Consider the following 20,903-nt stretch of genomic DNA (forward strand, 5'->3'; position numbering starts at 1 on the left):
TTAAAAAAAAGACATTGCAATGAGTTTATAACATATACATATAACATATGTACACAGAAGTAAAACATGTAACTATAGCACAAAGAGTGAGTGGAAGGGTGGTGATTGGAAGTCTACTGTGACAAGTTTCTTAAATTCTTCATGAAGTGAACAATGCATTTTGAAGATAGATGGCAGTAAGTTAAAGATGTATATAATACTCTCTAACGTAAGAACCAAGAAGCACAACTAAAACGTCAGCAGAAAGGACACAAAAGAGTACTAAAAATTATTTGGTTTACTTAAAAGACAGAAAGACACTGAGAATCTAAGAGGAAAAAAATAACGAATGGAAATGACACCAAGATACACAAATACAAACGTTAATTAAAGGCACATACAGTAATTAAAAGTAAATGGACTAGACATACCAATTAAAAGGTTGATATTATCAGCTTGGATAAAAAAGCTTGGGGCAACTACATATTGTTTATAAGAAACACGCTATAAAGAAAGGTAGACAAAATAGGGAAATACATACTGCTGCAAATACTAAGGGTAAGAAAACTGTTATGGTCAAAATATGACATGATTAAAGGTAGATTTAACAAAAGATATGCCAGATTTCTAAAAACTATAAAACATTTCTGAGTGAAGTTAAAGAATATCTAAACAAACAGAAAGACAGACTATATGCATAGGTGGGACAAATTAATATTGCCTAGAAGTCAATTACCTCCAAACTGATTTATTGATTTACATAATTATAATCAGTATCCCAGCAAGATTTTTTGTGGACATTAAAAGCTAGTTTTGAAGGATACATAAAATTATATAGAAAAGTAAAGGTGCTAGAATAGTCAGAATATCTTGAGAAAGAACAAAGTTGAAACACTTGCTTTTCCTGATTTTATAACTTATTAGTTGCTAGGTTTTGGTATTAATTGGTGAAATGGATCAAGAAGCAATGAGAGAGAATAAAAGGTCCCTAAGTAGCCCCACATATATTATAAATAACAAATTTATGATTGAGCATTAAAGCAATCCGCCTGTGCTAAAATAATTTTGTATCACATGAAAAAAGAAATAAATCCAATACCTCTTTCACAACATATGCAAAAATTTGCTAAGATTGATCACTGACTTAAATGCAAAGCTTAAAATTCTAAAGCTTTCATAGGGAAATGTCGTTGAGTATGTTTATGACCATGGAATAGGCATGATTTCTTAAAGAGGATACAGAATGCACTTAGAGAAAAAGGAAGAAAATGATGAATCATACTTCATCAAATTATAACATTTCTGTTCATGGAAAGAAAATAGTCATGGGATGAAAAAACAACAATAAAAAGACAGTAAGTGACTGTGTAGAAATACGAGCATTGACTATAGAACCCACTACAAAGGTCAAACAAATTTAAATCAGATCTACACAACTGGAAAACCTAAGGACAGATGTGTCTAATTTTGTATTAAATTTTGACCCAGCTTAATTATATCTATTTGACCCAGTTCAATTATATTCCATCACTGACTTCAAAAAGAATATCCAACACTCGAAGCAGAGGTGCCACATGCATTTAAGCTGTTGCTACAGGCTGTTCAGCCTGCCTTCCTCCCTTCACTGCTGACTCCCCCCTTAACTCTTTGCAATCCAACCTCTGTATTTAAAGCAATAAATCCTGAATCTGTTAGGCAGCTAACTGCCCAACTCATCATCCCCTTTTCAAGCCTTCTTGACTACTCTCAGCATCTGAATCTATTTACATTCCCTCCTTCTTGAAAGTCTGTGTCTCCTGGCTGCCTGATCTAGCCTGTTCTATTCTGTTTCCTCACATGGCCAGCATCTGTTACTTGGGCTTATTTGGTCTCTTAGCTCAACATAAGCTGATGGCTGGGTCACCACACTGGGTGGGGCCCAAGCCCTGCCATCAGGAATCTCAATTAAGTTGCCCTGCTTCTCCCTCCATGTAGCCTCTCTCCTACTCAAGCTCCCTGTAAACACAAGCATGCCTAAAGTTGTCATCTACTCAGCTTTTATCTTCTGTAGTTTTCCTTCGGGGATTTTAACTATTCTCTTTGGAAAAGTCTTCTGAAAGTGAAGGTGTTAGTCACTCAGTCATGTCCGATCTTTGGAAGCCCATGGACTGTATGTAGCCCACCAGGCACCTCTGTCCATGGAATTCCCCAGGCAACAATGCTGGAGTGGGTAGCCTTTCCCTTCTCCAGGGGACCTTCCCAATCCAGAGAATGAACCCAGGTCTTCTAGGTCTTCGGAAAAAAATACACATTAAGTCCATTCCAAATGCCACCTTTGCAAGAAAACTTCTCTAATTCCTCCTGAGGTCATCCATTTCTTGAGACTAGAAGCTTCTCCCTCTATTCTCAGGTAACACTATGCCTCTTCTAAGCCCCTTATTTTATTTTGTCTTTGAACTCTCTGCCTATATTGTCCTCCACACCAGCCTGGGGCTTCATTAGGCAATGGCTGCTCTTGTTTAGTTCCATCTCCCTGATGTCACCAGGCTTACATGGATGCTCATGACCATACTCAACATGCCATTGCCATAATGAGCTGAAATCTACACACTCAAGGAAAAATCATGACCTCAGCCCATCTTCCCCACCCTTCCAGTCTGTCATCCTTCTTTCTTGAAAGCCAGCTTTAGGAAATAAGATTTGAAGAATCAACAAATGAAAATATTTTTTTTTTCATGAGACATCTCATCTCCCTCTCTAATGAGGCAGAAAATGATGGTTGTATTACTTCCTGGAAGCTGCCTATGATGAGCACTTAAGGGAATCGAAGCAAAAGGAAGAAGAAGGCCAAAGACAACTGTACTCCCACCTCAATTCCCCGATCATTCCCTGTGTGACTTCAGCCCAGTGACTCATCTTCTCAGACTCAGTGAAATAATGTTAATCTTCTCTTTGGTAGTAAGGGGGATATAAACAGGATTTTATGCATGTCTATAAATTTATAGTTTTATACTTTCCTTAAATACTCTAGTTCTAGTAATAGGCCACCAGACATGGAAATCCAGTCTATACTTCCCCTTCCTGAAGAAATTATAGCATATCTATAAATGGAGTTTTGATACTATAAGTCATTACCAAAATTGGAAATATTTAAATGTTTTCTTTGGCCACCATGATCTTTCTTTAAATACCATATTAAGAAAATGGTCAAAGTACAAGACTGAGTAGGTCAGAGTCCTTGGGTTGTAGGAGAGAGGAAGAGAGGCCCCGTTGCTATGTTGGTGGGGAAGGGGATGCTCTGAGATCTTGTTTCGGAGAACACCAGTAGTTTTCAACTACTGCTTTAAATTCCTGTAGATTTTACTTTTATCCCTTTAAAGTTTTCATATTAGACTTGACAAAGAACTCAATATTATTCTTTGTGGAAGCATGGGAAGGCCAAAGTTCAAGAACAGCTACATAGGCAAATGGGGCCACTGAATTCTGGGTGACATTGTGAGAAGCATGCACACATGCATGTGGAATTTAGAACTTCCAAAAGAGTAAAGCATGAAACTCCCTTTCATGAGTTGTAGGTGAACACTGTTTTACCACTATTTTGGCCTTTGTGCACGCTGAATGAAACAGTGTAAAATACATATGACAAGAAGTGGAAAGGACCAATTAAAGACGCAAGTAGTAAAATTAGGGTGATGGAATAATAGGTAGTTCATCTGCAGCAATTTTTAAAATTATTAATAAATCTTCCTGTTATAATAAAGATATGTATATTATAGAAGAGTAGCAAAAGTCACACCAGTAAAAAAAAAAAAAAAGAAAATCCATTCTTTGAGTTCCCAGCTGCCCTCCTTACTAAACCAAACCAAACCCAGCATAGCTCAAACCAAACAAACCCAGCCAAAACCAACTAAATTCAACCAAATTTAACCAAGCCCAAACAAATCCAGCCAAACCAAATTAAGTTCAGCCAAACCCAATCAAATTCCACCAAACCCAGACAAGCTCAGCCAAATACAACCAAACCCAGACAAACCCAGCTAAACTCAACCAAAACCAACCACACCCAATCAAATCCAGCCAAACTTAGCAAAATAACAAGAACAATAACAAACTGAGTTAAATCACAAGTGAGATCTCTTTAATTGAATATAATTTGCATTAAAATTTTTTTTCAGAATGTATGAGTTTTGGGAATACTTTTCCTTTCTAAGTAGGTATTTAGGCATAACAAAGATTTTAAAAAGATACCTCCAGAGAGCTTTCATAGTTTGGTTTGCTGTGTCTTAGAAAGTTATTCTAGCATTTACTTAGAAAATCTCTATTAGAAGGTTTAATATATATGTAAGGAAGTTTCAACTTATTTAATATGAATAAAATACTTTAAACTATAGTTTAAATTATACTTTAAAGCAGATTAAGGTTTGCAACAGATGGTGACTACTGGGACAAATGACATTTAACCGTGCTTGGTATTGTGGAATTGCAATTCAAAAGGAGGAGAACACAAGAGTAAGTATAGACACATGAGATCAGTTGCTTAAAATGAATGTGTCACTCATTAATAAACATACTCAAACAATGAACAATATAAGAAAGAATCTCTATGTATTCAGTCATGATTCATAAGCCGCTTTCCCTAATTTAAAGTTTTCGATCTAAAAAACCTTTCAAATGAAAGCTGCATCTCAAAATTCTGAAACAGTTCTGTATTATCAAATAATACACAAAGAACAGACAGAGATTACTCAAAACTACAAAATCTCTAAGTCTCATGTCTGGTATCTATCAATTTTCTTTTACATCTAGTGATATTTGTTTTATATTAATCTGTGTAAATTCCTATGTATACCATTTTCTTTGGATTATGACATAATAATTCATGAAAATTATTAGGAAAATACATGATGATGATTGATGTTAGGCCTACAATAACTGATTGCTTCTAAAATCAAAGAAAAGCATGAGCATATTAGATGTTCTTTTTTAAAAATTTTTTATTATTTTAATTAATTAATTAATTTTACTTTACAATATTGTATTGGTTTTGCCATACATTGACTTGAATCCACCACAGTTTAAAAAAATAATATATGAAAAGAAAGAAGGAAGTGGTCTTTGAAGACTCAGAGAAATGCAGAGAGACATTTGGATGTGGTTTAAGCATTACCTAACAATCTTTATAACTCCCCTATCAACAAACTATAAAGAAAATGAAGACTTCTCATCATAATCTTTTAATTTTGGGAACTTACTTTCAAAATCCAGGAAAAAATGTGGGTAGTTTTCAATTTCCCTGGTAAGGACTTTGAGCAGGTTTCCCATCCCAGCAAGCCTAGAAGAGAAAACACAAAACCAAACACCGTTAGCAGTATAAAACACATACTTCTTAAAAGGTTAGATATTTTTTAATGATTTGCATACATACCACTGAACCACTATAACTACATCAGAAGACCTAACAAAAAGTATTTTTATACCAGGTGACAAGTGACAAGTTAGCAATTAGTTATTGTTCAAAGAATTGGGTAATGGTCATAGGAGGCAGAGTTCAGGTGTATTCTAGAAATCTTTTTTCCCCTTTCCCGTTCACTAATCCCCAGAATCCTTACAGTTAATATTTTATCCTTGCTTTATTTCTGTTCCATTGGTGTGGGAACATACCATGTCAATGGACAAGCAGAACAGTGAGGGCATTATTAAATTACTTATCCAGAAAGGTAAATTTCTCAAAGTTCCCAAGGAAAAGAGTTTAGAAAACAGATTTACACTCCCAGGAATCCCTTTTAGCCTATACAAGAAGTCCTGTTTCCCAGGTAAATCAGAGGTTCCTGCGATTTAACATTTCAATAGTTATGAGATTAGTACTTCATGAAGTTTAAAAATGAAAAGGTATAACATCCAAAAAATTATTCTCAATGAAACTGCAGCCTGAGGCATTTGCAACAGTGAATCCAACCTACAGAGAAATACAAATCTGTGACATATCTGCAACCCCAACCTGAAAGAATAGGGAAAATGCAGTTATTATTGATGACAGAGGATGAGAGGGTTGGACGGCATCATTAACTCGATGGACGAGTTTGAGCAAACTCCGGGAGATGGTGAAAGACAGGGAAGCCTGGCGTGCTGCAGTCCATGGGGTCGCAGAGTCAGACATGACTTAGCAACTAAACTTAACTGATTTAAATAAATAGCAACATGTCTACTGCTCTCAGCTCTAGACAGTAAACCTTCTCCTTCTTCAGGAGGCCATTGTGCCTTCATTCATTCTACACGTATTTATGGAGCTGCGATCTGATGCTGGGTGCTGAAGCCATTCCTCTAACTCGTGACTCAGACACCTCAGCTTGTGAGGGATCAACTTCAAAAATCACTGGATGAGGATAACGGAGCTCAGGGCTGTAATTTTCTATGCACATGGCCCCTGATAGTGTTATGTTGCTGTAGGAATTAAAAAAAAAAAAAATGCTACTGTAAGAAAGATGTGGTGAACGAAAAATAAACAAAAAGGATGCTATGCATACAAATACATAACAAGCAGTTCTCTTGGGTGCAGCAGGTGGTATAATATAGTTTCCATAATCCTCCCTCTGAGAAAACACTCACATCCACTTACAGATATCACCCAAGGTCACCCATATCACTAATGTGAAGCTAGAAGAACTTAGGGAGGACTGCTTGCAATCCTACCTCTGTTTCCTGTTAGCTCTGTTATCCAAGGCAAGGCACTGACTCTCTAAGCCTGTTTTCTCATCTATAAAAAGAGTTTTTGAAATGTATCTATTTCATCAATTCATGGATATTAATGAGATTAAAGATATAAAATGCCTAGCACAGTACTTCTAAGAAGTGCTCAAGAAACAATATGTGATAATTACCACTGTCATCATTATGATGATTATCTTAACGCCTTCAAATACTTACGCAGAATTCTATGGAAGACAAATCAGAGAGGTGTTATGTGGCTCTAGAGAAGAGAACTAGAACCAACGAGGAAATAACGAGGAAGATCTTCATTCAATGTCATGAAAACATTTCTCACCACTAGGGTTGTCAGACTATTGGGTGATTTGCCCTATGAAATAGTGAGTTTCCTGTCACTGGTGGTGGTGATGTAGAAATTAAAAGTATTGTGAAAATGAGTTGGGCAGAAGATCGGGATATATACTTCTTCGACCTTGCCGATCTTGAAGTATATGAATATTTGGGCATGTGTGCGTGTATGCTAAGTCGCTTCAGTTATGTCCATCTCTGTGCAGCCCTATGGACTGTAACCCGCAAGCTGCTCTGTCCATGGGATTCTCCAGACAAGAATACTGGAGTGGGTTGCCATGTCCTCCTCCGGGGGATCTTCCCAACCCAGGGATCGAACTTGTGTCTCTTGGATTATCACGAGTGCCACCTGGGCATGTGTGCACAAGTACATGGACACACAATTTGAGGCAAACACCATGCTCCTCTTGTCCAAAAGAATCTTCCCTCTTTTATATTCTTTCTGTCACTGTTTTTTTTTTTTCCTCCCTTGCCTTGATTCGTGTTTCCTTTTAAGATATTTTTTGAGCAAAGCCCTGTGTGAGACAGGTTCTGCCAAATTAAAATTCACAACTAGTGTAGTCTATCCTTGTCACTGGGCAATATTCACAAACCCTCCTGGGTCTCCAGGAAACAATGTGTTTCCAATTTAATGAACAATTCCAACTCAGACCCCAAGGCAAATTTTGCAGGAAGATGATTCTACTGTTTAGTAGCAACCCCAACTTTCATATAAAATGCCTTAATGAAAGTTAAATATTCTTAATTTCCCTAGTTTTGTGCTATTAACATGTCACAAGAGACCTGAACAAGTTTAGCTTCCTCCTAAAAGTCTGCCTTGTGTAGGATTTTACTGTCAGAGTTCCTGGGTGGGAAATACATTAGGCCTTCAAAATTAGTAACAGACTGAAACACGCATGGAAATACATTCAAATATTAGCCGGCTGCAGAGTGCTATCCGTTCAGAAGGTTACTTAGTCTGGTTGGCTGATGTGGTCAAATATCCTGAGATGTGATCCTAACAACAGCCAGGGTCAATTAACTGGAACTATTCTAGATTTCTAGATGTTGACATCCCAAACAGGAACTGTCTGGAATGATAAAATTGTGGGAACTTATGTAGCATTATGGAACCTAGAAAACATGCATTTCAATACAAGCTTCTTGAATAGATAAAGAAATAGTTCACCTCCTTCATGGCAAAAAAAAAAGTTGCTCCCCTCCAAGGGGACAAGAATGTGCACATTTTATTGAATGCCTACGGTGTGCCTGGCACTGTGCTTGGAGCTTTCACACGCTTAAATTCACTAAAACCTTATACCAACTCTTTGGGTAGCTACAACTGTCTTCATTTATTGGAAGAAAAAGAGGTTCAGATGGTTAAGTATATTACTAAACATGATAGGAGAATAAAAGATGGAGTCACATTTGAACTTGAGGGTCTGGGAACCCAAAGTCCACATTCTTTTCCCCACAAGAAGGAACCTGGGGCTTCAGACCCCTAGGAGGTCCCTGGTGGAGAATGCTGAGAGTCCATGGTCTGCAGAAAGTGTCTGCAGGATAATACAGTACTGTAGGCCTACGATCCTTTTTCTGGGGACAGTCTACAGTTTCTGTTAAGATTCCAAAGCAGCCTGTTTCTCACTAGTAATGCTCCATGTACAGGGAAAAACATACTTCTTGAGGAATCCATGCTTTCTTTAGGAAACCATGTGGGGGTGGAGTCTTTCAGAAAAGTCGGTTTCATAGAAGAAGTGAAGTCCACCCAGGCATGAAGGAGCCTGGGAATCTGTAATGGCAGAGAGGAGGTCCCCAGCTGGGGGATGAGGGGTGAGAAGGGAACAGCAGACATAAGTGACTGCTGAAGTCTTCCCCAAACAGAAGGCTTATTCCTCAAGGTTTATTTACTTAATACAATTTTGAAATGGATCTTTACACTTTTTTTTTTTTCCAAATTAAAGGAGGGCATTTCTCTAGTCCTGGTAGGAGTGTTAACAGTGTCTGTAAAGACAGCCCGCGTGTCTCTGCCAAGGGAGGCTCTCCTGTCTCCGTGGTGATGATTTGGGATGTATACTGGTGTTTTCTGTGACTACTTTCTTGGCGCTCAGCTTAAAACCACTTCCATGGGAGTTGGCTCATAGGCTGCTCAGTAGAAAATGATGACTTTCCTAAAGAAGTCGTTTTCTGCCAACACTTCAGTTCCAAAAATGAGAAGAGAAGCAAAACACGCACACAGACACCACACACACTCACACACACACACACACATACATACGTGTGCAATTATTTTTTTGTCCTACTTATAACTCTGCTCTTGTTTGGAAGAAAAAAATAAATAAACAATAGGATTAGCTGTATTCCCAGAGTGTAAAACCAAATAAAATCAACCAGAGGTAATTTTAAAAAAATGGGGCCCTCTCTGGTGAGGAAATTTGTTTACTAGGAGTAAGACATAGCAGAACTCAAGTGCGGGGCATGAGCACTGTGAATTCTGACCTTCGCCTGCGTATACCAACATTTCAATGCCCAATTTTCATGATTAAAGAACAAGCACTCAGAAAATTTCTTTTGTAGCTACAACTATTGCAAAGGAGAATTTCTAAGACAATACCACCTTTCATCAACAAAGAACAGAAAGTGAGAAAAAAATAGAGCAACAGCCCTACATGGTTTATTTGCTAGTATTTTTCTTAAGGTTTAAGATGGTAAAGACTCAATGCCTCTTCTAGAGGGATGGGTTTTCTTAGCATTTTGAGTGAGCCAATACCTTCCAGCATCTACAAATTTCTTAGTATCCCTGGTATAAAAATTTAAGAAATCAAAGACTTAGATTCTTTTATCTGTAACTCTGTATTTTGGAGATTAAGAAGTTCTGCTGAGCCTAATATTTTTCTGTAACATAGCTATTAGCATATAGTGAAAGTGAAAGTGTTAGTTGCTCAGTCATGTCTGACTCTTTGTGACCCCATGACCTGTAGGCCACCACGTGCCTCTCTCCATGGGATTCTCCAGGCAAGAATACTGGAGTGAGTTGCCATGTCCTCCTCCAGGGGATCTTCCCAACCCGAGGATAAAACCCAAGTGTCTTGCATTATAGGCAGATTCTTTACCAGTCTGAACTACTACAAACCCCAGACAAATCATGAATACACAATGACATATATTTATATAACATCATATCTTTGTCAAAGATGTTTCTGGACTCATTTATCCTCAACATGAGCATGTGTCAAAGGCAGGGAAGGTGATATTGGACCCATTTTACAGATAAGAACTTGTGGATCAGGTACAATAAATGTCCTTTTCAAAGTCATCCAGATGGAAGTCCCAAATGTCATCAGAACACATTCCACATTAGAACTGGGGCCATCTTTTTAAAGCTCTTGTTTTACAAAACAGCACTTGCCCCAGGAAATTAGTTCAAAGAAGGGTTCAGAAGAGAGGTGTCCTGTCAATCTCTTGCTCTGTCCACTAATGCAAAAAGTAAATGGGGCATCAAGTTCATTTTTTGAAAGACATTGAAATATAAGGTGCAGTGTGTCGCTGCCCCTGGAGAGTTTCTGCTCCATGGCAGTAGGGTCTCCCCAGAACATGCTAAACAGCTACTAAACGAGGACATTCTCACTGGTGATTCATTGCATTGGACACAGTTCTCTCCTTCCTTGTCTAGATTATCCTAATTCAGATCCCCAGCAGAGCTTGTCTGCCTCCTACAGAGAGCCCCCAGACTGATCCTCTTAATTCCAGTCTTGTTTCTCGTTCATTCATTTCCAGCTTTCTAAACACAAATCTGACAATGCTCCTTCCTTGCTTAATATACTCCCAAGACTCTGCAGGACCCGCGGGATACAAGGCACGCAAATGGGTGCACTGGGTTCAGAAAACCTGGCCCCCAGCCTCTGCTGGCTCCTCTGTCTCCTCTCTTCCTCTGGGCCAGCGGGCCCAGCACTCATCACACCCTGCACTTCTCAAAAGCAGCCTGCTTTTGTCGCCTCAGGGCCCTTGCCCACACTGCTCCTTCTGTTTACAATTAGAATGACAGCTAACATTTTTAAATGATCTGCAGGCCATAGCAATGAGAGCTTTTCATGTATTATCATATTTTAATTTTCACAACCACCATATGAGGAAGCAACTGTTGCTATCCCAACATTAGAGATACAGAAATAATCTTGGAGATTTAAAAGTTTCTCAAGCCCCAAAGTCATAGAGCTGAGTCTGGACTCCAATTTCATCTGGCCTCTAAGCACTGGCCCTCCCCGGAATTTCCTTTCAAGTATGAGTTTGGAAATTAGGGCCTTCAGAAGGAACCCCCTAAGTCTTCCCTCCTCTTTGACTCCAGCTCAAAGGAAACAAATTCACTCCCTTGGGTGAGCTCTCCTTTTCTTTGCTCACCTAACATGCTGTTTTTACTGTCACACGGCCTACAGTGTGGATGGTAATTACACACTTTCTCCCCAGCTCTGAACGCAAGGCCTGCTTGGGCAGGGCTGGTTTTACACCTCTTTGTATGTCCAGCACTTAGCACCAGGGATCAACATACAGTTATCACTGGCAAAGAAATCCTTAAGATTGTCCTGTCCAGTGATTCCAAAGCAAAATGAGGAATGAAGGCTATGGCATGAATCTTGCAGAAAGCTGAAGTTATGCAAACAACTCTAGGCTACTGTGTTTTAATTTACTTTATAAGATGATAGAGATAGTTACATCCTAAATCCCCGATGTTTATTTTGAAATTTTACAGGTTTATGAAATTCTAAAGACTAGAGGTCGTTAACCTGGTCAATTACTTGGCCCAGCTGGGGAGCTGAGCTGCTGGTCTCTGCTCTGAGGCTGGTACCTCCAGAGGCATCCTGCGACCTGACTTACCTAGTTTTACCAGAAGTCTGACCTCCTAACTCCAGTGGAGCCCTGAGATTTCCCCACCAGAGTGGCGGAAAGAAGTCCAGTTCTGGCTTTCGGAGTGTTTCTGGTAACTGGATGTGATTTTAGGAGGGCTATTAAGGCAATCTGCTCTTCACCCTGATCACTGAGGTTCACAGTTGGCGAAATCTTGACAACAGCCAGGGTGGCAGCTGGTGCCAGCAACAGAAGAGGTCTGCAAGCTCCCCACACCACCCCCCAAAAGCGAGTGACCCCTCGGGCTTGTCTCCCGTGAACCATCAGGGAGCCATCTGAGAGGGGAGAGTATAACCCCGATACATCAACTATTCACACAACTCGGGGATACTTTCTCCTAGTGATCACACAGCCCCATCACACACCATTTATACTCCTTGACTATTTTGAAAGATAAGCAAAACTGGCTGACCATCAGCCTATACTATATCAGATACAAAATAGGTGGCTTAAAAAACTACTTCTCAACCAAGGGAAAGGTACATTTCCTAAATGTTAGAAGCACCTGTTTTTCTGGGAGGGAAAAATGTACCAATGGAATGCATGGAAGTAGTTCAGCCTATAAATTCCAGGAGCCTGAATCTGCTAAACCAGGTTAGTGATTTTAAATAGCTGGGCTGGGCTGGAATTCCCCGCCCCAGCTGCCACTTCTGCAATGAATTCGTAACGTTCTCTGTTCCATTGCCGAATGTGGTGCCAAGAATCCAACAGATGATTTCATTCCGAGATGAAGGAGGGAAACTAGAGTGAGTCTATTAAGCACTTTCATCTGACAATAAAAATGAGCTAATGGCTAAAATGTGTTTTTGAAACGTTTTAACACCACAAGTAATGGCACTCAAATGGGAAAATGCCTTGAATATTCTCATCCATCATTAATACCATGGTGTCCCTCAAAAGGGCTGGGCATTCCCAGAGGAATACAAGCTGCTAGAGTTGAGTTGTAAGGCAATCCATGGGAATTCTCCAAAAAAATACCCAGAGACCATTACGGAGCTGAACGATTAAGCGCAGGTTTAAAATAGTCCTTTCAATATCTGAGTTCAGTTTTCTAAAAGAGACTATTACCTCATCAGAGCTAATTTCCCCATAAACATCAATATTACAGCAGCAAAATGTCTCCAAGAAATGAGGGCAAAATTAGATTCTTTTTTAGGGAATGAAAGTCAGTGTGTTCCCCTCTGCCCCAATTTCCAGTACTAGTGAATATGGAAACAATCAACCTGCTTCATTACGGACCGGCCCACCACTGGGGCATCATTAGTGAATTTGTTCCCTTCCACTTGTGAAATCAAGAACCTGGTGATGGGGAGAGTGCTTGACGAGCTTGCCCCTTTGCTAGAAAGAAGGCTGACAGTCGTAGCCCACTCAGTAGTAGTAGTGTTAGTTATTTAGTTGTGTCCAACTCTTTGCAGCCCCAAAGACTGTAGCCCGCCAGGCTTCTCTGTCCACTGGATTCTCCAGACAAGAATACTGGAGGGGGTTGCCATTTCCTTCTCTAGGGGATCTTCCTGATCCAGGGATCGAATGTGGGTCTCCTGGATGGCAGGCAGGTTCGTTACCACCTAAATCACTAGGGAAGCCCACCCAGGTCACTTCCCAATTTCAAAGGGAGAGTGACCCCTGCAGCAGCCCAGGGCCCTGAGCTCCAGTCTTGGAAATGCCTTCCATGGACTGAGTAGTGTTGGGAAAGCTATTTATTCCCTTTCTCAGATGGCTTCGCTTCAGTTCTAGAACCCAAAAGGGAACTCGGGGAAGTTGCCCAAAGTTTGGGCTGCTCTAACGAGCAAATGATTTAGATTAAACAGACTTGAGTTTCTCTTGGATTACAGATCTCCTTTTCCCAGAATTGCTTCTTGGGTATTTAAACCAACAGAAGCCAGGCTCCTGCTGCTCACAGCTGGGGCTTAGGACAAGTCTTGCCCTGTGCGCCATTGGCCAAGCCCTCCTCCCTGAGATGCTGGAGGACCTCCTTGCACCCCCTCATCTCTGAGTAGTCCTTCTGCAGTATCCGCTTGCTCCATCTAACCTTTCAGTGTCTGTCTCCAACGATCGTTCTTTACACCTTTTCTCCTGCTCCCAGGTGAGACCCCCTGGACTGTGATTTTCATTCATAAGCAGAAGACTTCTCAACCTGTAGCCCCAAGCTGGACCTCCCTCCTCAACTCCAGGCCAGTAACTCTAAGGTAATTTCCTGCAAGCATAGCAATTGGGGGAAGGCCCTGATATCCTTAAGTTCTGCTCTTCCCAAATGTCCCCCTCCTTCCTTGTTCAAAGAAAGACCTCATTGCCTAACGAATTATGAGCCAACAATCCGAGTGTCCCCGAGATTTCTGCATCCTCTGCCCGCCTTAAACCCAGTCTCTCAGCAAACTCTATCCAGGTACTTTCCACATTGACCTGAGCCCTGACACTTCTCTAAGCCCTTCTCCTGGTGCAATCTCTCTCCATCATCTTTGGTCACTATCTCAGGATCTCTCTTGTCTTCCCCCAACCCAACACCGGATACCCCAAGCACCTCGGATTACACAGCAGACTCTGTGCCCATTACAGGAAATGTCCTGTGTAAAATGCACACTGCTGAACTAAATCTCTTCTATTTCTGCAATCTCACAATCTAGGCTTAAAAAAAAAAAAAGGCTTTCCCCCCAGTCCCAGTCTGGCTGGCTCTCACTCCGTAGGCAGCTGGTCCACACAGTTGTGCCGGAGATCTCTTTGCCTCCACACTTCACTTCAGGTAGTAAAACATGACCTCTCAGATCAGGGCACCGTCAGGCACAGTGCTCATAGATGGGGGTCCCTCTGGGAACTGAAAGCCCCCTGAAGAGTCCCACTCCTCCCAGAGCCAGGAACTGACTTGATTCGTAAGTCTAGGGTTTCAGACTCTGAACTTTTTAAACGGAGGTTGACCTGTGCACCAAAGGAGACTTTGGAGTTGACTCGAATGTCAAAGCATTAGGGGTATTACCTCCCAGTTCAAATTTATTGAGGGGTTTTCATAGTTTGTAGTGTTGCTCAGTTGTGTCCAACTCTTTGCCAACCCATGGACTAGAGCCCACCAGGCTCCTCTGTCCATGGGATTTTCCAGGTAAGAATATTGGGGGTGGGTTGCCATTTCCTTCTCCAGGGGATCTCCCCAGAGATTGAACCCAGGTCTCCTGTGTCTCCTGCGTTGCTATTCACTATTCACTGAACCATCAGGGAAGCCCAGAGTTGGGGGAGAGGATGTCAAAAATTACAGAAGTGCCAACAAGTCAACAAAAGCCACTTCATATACTGAAAACCTGAAGAATTGGAAGCCAAGGAAGGGCTAATGGGATCCATCACATCTCTAGCTCATCCTAAAGGCGGAAAACCTCCTTTGAAATCTCAGAGGCTAGAGGGGCTCTGCTTTGGTCTCCAGTTTCTGAAAGGAGCAAGTGCCTTGATTTTGCAGTACCCTTCATTGCAAACCAAAGTAAAGTTTTAAAATAAAATCCTTCGTTTGAACCCCAAGCAAGGGGTGAAGACCATCACTATAAGCTGGGACTGGAAAGGTGGGGTGGAGTAGGAGTGGGATGTGCTGAGTTCCCGAAGACAGACCCTCTCCTACAGGGAGCTGCTTCTCAAGGTGATACCCTGGCCTGGAGGGATACCGGGTAGCCGATGAAAGGAGAAAAGCACTTTTGGTGTAAGCGTTTCCCGAGGTGACTGTCAGAGTTAGATGGGTGCAACTTTTCACCTGGTACTGAAACCTGATCTGAAAAGCTCTTTCAAGTTTCAGCTCCTCAGAATGTTCTATTTGTCACATCAGAACATAGACGGTGCCCACAGCTCTGGCCTCGTTCTTGCTTCTGTTTTTTTGGCTCATGTTGCTTCCTTTGCCTGTTAACAGTCAGTCTTCCCCTCCCCTCGGCCTGTGGAGGGCCTATCTTTCAAGGCCCAAATCAAACATTTCCTCCCAGAAACCTCCTCCCTGACCTTCTGGCCTTGCTGTGAATTCTTTCAAGGGCTGTGTCTTCTTCATCTTCAGAATGTTACCCCACTCTTTCCAGTCCACTCCTCTCCCCCTTCACGCCTCCCCACCCAAACTCCAAGCAGGGGTGGGGCACACAGCCTCGGCACTGATGGCTATTGAAACAGAATGGGAGTCACTGCATGTCTACAACCATATGATTGTCAGCTGCACATGAGACCAACAGAGGAATTATTGTTCAGTCGCTCAGCTGTGTCTGACACTTTGTGACCCCACGAACTGCAGCAGCATGCCAGGCTTCCCTGTCCTTCAATTTCCTGGAGCTTGCTCGAACTCAAGTCCGTTGAGTTGATGATGCCATCCAACCATCTCATCCTCTGTCATCCCCTTCTCAAACAGTAAAGGATCTGTCTACAATGCAGGAGACCTGGGTTCAACCCCTGGGTCAGGAAGATCCTCTGGAGAAGGAAATGGCAACCCACTCCAGTATTCTTGCCTAGAGAATCCCATGGACTGAGGAGCCTGGCAGGCTTCAGTCCATAAGGTCCACGGGGTCGCAAAGGGTCGGACAAGACTAGGTGACTAACAGAGGAATAGGTAGGAGAAAATAAGCATTTCCCAAAACAGAGATATTATGGGGGGCTCGATTGTGTTGTTTTATGATCACAGATGACTTCGAGAATCTGATGAAAAGCAGACTTCTTAGAAAAATGCACCTATGCTCAGACCTACATGTTTCTTCACATGATTCCAGGAAGTACAACACACATACTGACACTCAAGAGTAGAAATCTCTTATTTATGTTAAAATTGCCGATTCCATCCTCTAGGCGGCCAGGCGGGAAGGCAGTTCCAAGTGCATGAACAGTGGACCACGCTGAAAAAGAAAAGGAGTCCTTTAGTGGCAACCGCACAGACCGTGGAGACTTTGGGCAAGTCTTGTACTCTTCTGTTTTGGGGGGATCTCTTTTGTTTGCTTATTTTTAAAATATATGTTTATTTAGGCTGCACCAGATCTTCAGTGCCGCATGAGTGCTCTAGTTCCCCTGACCAAGGGATTGAACCTGGGCCCCCCTGCATTGGGAGCGTAGAGTCTTAGCCACTGGACCACCAAGGAAGTCCTAGGTCTTCGACTCTTTTGAATCTGAGCTTTTCTCACCTGTAAAATGCACATCGTAATAGTTCCCAAACAGTGCCCTTATTGAGTTAGATAATGTACAGAAAGCAAAGAGGAAAGCATCCGGCACGCAGCTAGCCTCCAGCAACAAATGGTCGTTTTCTGCACCTCCTGTCTAGCATACCAAAAAAACCTGCAACCACAAGGCAAACAAGTCATTTCCCTTTTAGCCATAAATTCTGCACGGCTGCTTTGGAGCGAGGGATGAAAGCGCCTGAGACCACCGCCTCAGCAAGGAGGTGAGACGGGCGCTGCGCGGCGGCTGCGGGCGCGCTCGCGTGGCGATTAATCATACAAGAGCCCATTTATGACAAACACAGGTCACTCCCTTTGCATGACAAGGCCTATGGGTCCACAGAGGCCCATTATCCAAAAAAAAAAAAAAAAAATCCAGAGCATTGTGGGCGACGCGGGCGAAGCCGAGTGCACACACACAAGCGGACATTGTGAGGCTGTTTGCACAACCCCGCGGTGCTCCTCGCGGATTTCCTGCCAAGGAGACATTTCCATCTCGCGGAGGCGGCTGCAGACGTTTGCTCATTCAACATGGCTTCGGGCTGCCGGCTGTAAGAGCCGGGGGCGTCGCGCCCTCTGCCGGCCATCCTCGGAACTGCATCCTGGGGCGGGGGCGGAGGATAACGCAAGCCATTCTCCGCATCCCATTCAGCCTCTTCTCTCCTTTCCCTTCTTAAGCGGTGCAACGGGCATGAAATTTGGGGTCTGGAAAGCCTCTAACATGCGCTGCCTGCAGGTCCTTGGACGAGCCCTGTCACCCCTCAGGTCTTATTTTCCTAGGTGGAAAATTCAGCTCTTACTTGGCTATGCGTGCTGAGTCACTCAGTCGTGTCTGCATCTCTGTGACTCCATGGACCATAGCCCGCCAAGCTCCTCTGTCCATGGGATTTTCCCAGCAAGAATACTGGAGTAGGTTGCCCTTTCCTCCTCCAGGGGATCAAGCCTGCATCTGCTGCATCTCTTGCATTAGCCAGCGGATTCTTTACCACTAGCGCCACCTGGGAAGCCCCATTTGGCTGTGGCGAGCTTGAAAGGATATGACAGATAACACTCAGCCAGGGTAAAAGAAATACCTCTATTTCCCTTCTCCACTTGTCTCCAGTAGGATGAGTACTGTCATCTGATCTCTGGAACTAGGAAAGGAAATCAAGGGTAACGTCTTGCCTTAAGCTGTGGCCAGTGTTCCGATGTGTTCAGAGCATGTGACTTATCTTCCTGATGTGTCGTCTCTTTTTTCAAATTGTTCTCCCTTCCTCGCTTTACAGTGTGTGTTCCGTGTCGGCAAGGACAGCCCCGACATGCAGTATTTTACCCAGCATCCGAAAGGCCCCACCTTCCAGACAGGTTTCTCGAAGGTGGGGGGCAAGCTGGCAGAAATTCTGAGCTAAGTTGTCTTTCCCAAAGATAAAAGACTTCTTAAACTGAGCTGTGGTGTTGAGCATAGCAACAAGAATATGAACTTGAGTTTGAATCCCAGCTCAACTATTTATTGGCTGGGTGGTCTTAATCAATGTATTTAACAACATTGACTTACCCTCCCAGAATCGGAGCTTCAATATGAGTAAAACAGAGATGATTTCAACCTCTTCAGGGCTGGTTTTTAGAAATAATGACACAACATATATAAATGGCCAGATGCATAAATGGTAGTTGCCATAATTCCCCAGGGCGCTCAGTGCTAAAGATTCCACCTACAATGCAGAAGCCATAGGAGACTTGGGTTTGATGCCTGGGTCAGGATGATAACCTGGAGAAGGAAATAGGAACCCACTCCAGTGTTCTTGCCTGAGAAATCCCATGTACAGAGGAGCCTGGTGGTCTACAGTCCATGGGGTCACAAAGAATCAGACACAACTGAAGCGACTGAGAACATAATACTTTTACTATCGTTATTTTTCTTGTTTTAGTCACTGGTCTTAGTGCTGCCCTCCTGGCCATGAAGAAGAGTTTCCCTTTCTGACACAACTATTAATATCTGATGTCTTAAAATACCGTGTTAGAAGATGTATGCTGATGACTTCCAAATTTATAACTGTCACCTTGACCTTGATCCCCTTGCCTGAACTCCAGACTCATTGATCTGATGAACTGCTTGACTTCTAACAGACACCTCACATGTCACACATCCAAAATTAAAGTTTTTATTTTTCCCCTAGGAATCTGCCCCCTCTCCAGTCCTTCTTCTCTCAGTAAATGGCATTTCCATGTTTTCAGACATTCATTCTAAAAACATCCGTGTCATCTTTGACTTTTCTCTTACACCCCATATCTAAGCTAATAAATCCCATCAGCTTTCTTTTTAGGATACAGCTTGAATTTGAACATCTTTCAGACATGAAGGTATTATCAGAGTCCTAGACCAGCCCACAAGCCATCCCATCTCTTGCCAGGAGTATCATACTCACTTCTTAAAAGATTTCCCAGCTTCTAACCACTCATAAAATAGATAGCAAGTGGGAATTTGCTGTGTGATAGAGGGAGCTTTACCCAGTGGTCTGTGAAAACCTACAGGGGTGGGATGTATGGCAGAGGCTAACACAATATTGTAAAGCAATTATCCTCCCATTAAAAATTTTTAAAAATAATAATTTGATTTTAAGTTTCAGCATGTTACTCCACTGGTAAAGTCCCTTCAATGGCTTCCTGTTTCACTTAGAATAAAATACACAATTCTCATCATAGTCACCAAGGCCTGAGGTGACATTTCCACAGGGTAGTTCATTGCCTGCAATTCTTCATTCCATTGCTGGCTACTCACTGCTTCTCGCCTCTTCCCTTTTCACTCTTGAACTTATCACATGCATTTCTGACATAGGAGCTTTGCTAATCTTTAGGCCTAGGATGCTTTCCCCCAATATGTCTGCATGGTTTTTCTTTAGGCCTCTGTTCAGGGCTTACTTTTCAGTGGAGCTCAATCTAATCAACCTCTCCAACATCGTACTTCACCTGACTCCCCACTCACTGTTTTTATTTTTCTTTTTAATCTCTATCACCACTGACATATACCCTCCAGCTCCTAGACGAGGGCCTGACACACGATAGGAACTCCATACCGAGAGTGAATGAATGAAGTCATCGGTTCAGAAACACAAGTCCCATGACCCCTTGGAGCTTCTCCTCCCATAGAACAAACGTTTCTTCTGCTAGGTTCATGGAAGGAGAGGTTCTCAGGTCATCTGTTATTTCGGTCAGACAGTCTTTTCTGTTGTTTGTGCTTTGAACTTTTCATTTTGTGTCTGAACCCCAATTAGGGCTTCCCTGATAGCTCAGTTGGTAAAGAATCTGCCTGTAATGTCAGAGATCCCGGTTCGATTCCTGGGCCAGGAAGATCCATTGGAGAAGGGAGAGGCTACCCACTCTAGTATTCTTGGACTTGCCCTGTGGCTCAGCTGGTAAAGAATCTGCCTGCAATACAGGAGATCTGGGTTTGATCCCTGGGTTGGGAAGATCCCCTGGAGAAGGGATAGGCTACCCACTCCAGTATTCTGGGACTTTCCTTGTGACTCAGCTGGTAAAGAATCTGCCTGCAATGTGGGAGACCTGGGTTCGATCCCTGGGTTGGGAAGATCCCCTGGAAAAGGGAAAAGCTACCCCACCAAGAGTGTTGCGATAGTCTCAACAGGTGAATGGCGAAGGGAGCCAGCCATACATACACAGGTATCCATTCTCTCCCAGACTCCCTTCCCGCCCAGGCTGCCACACATAACAATGAGCAGAGTTCCCTGTGCTGCGCAGTAAGTCCTTGTTGTTTTCCATTTTAACTACAGGAATGTGTACATTAGGTCTCTTATTTGGATAACAAAAAGGGAGAAGTAGCCATTCCGGGGGATGGGAAAGTGCGTGGTCAGTGAGCCTGGTCCCAGTAAG

General features: G+C 42.4%; 1 protein-coding gene across 1 annotated transcript in view; it reads right to left on the reverse strand.

Moving 5' to 3' along the window:
- CYRIA (CYFIP related Rac1 interactor A) overlaps window positions 1-20,903 on the reverse strand; it is a 101,292-nt gene that overhangs the window by 22,870 nt on the left and 57,519 nt on the right. Inside the window, exon 3 of the mRNA XM_065928605.1 lies at window positions 5,211-5,290. Within this exon, the coding sequence (XP_065784677.1) occupies window positions 5,211-5,280 (70 nt within the window). The 5' untranslated portion in view covers window positions 5,281-5,290. The remainder of the gene's footprint in view (window positions 1-5,210; window positions 5,291-20,903) is intronic.

The sequence above is a fragment of the Muntiacus reevesi genome, chromosome 3 (genome assembly GCF_963930625.1).
Source record: "Muntiacus reevesi chromosome 3, mMunRee1.1, whole genome shotgun sequence".
In the NCBI taxonomy this organism is placed as follows: Eukaryota; Metazoa; Chordata; class Mammalia; order Artiodactyla; family Cervidae; genus Muntiacus; species Muntiacus reevesi.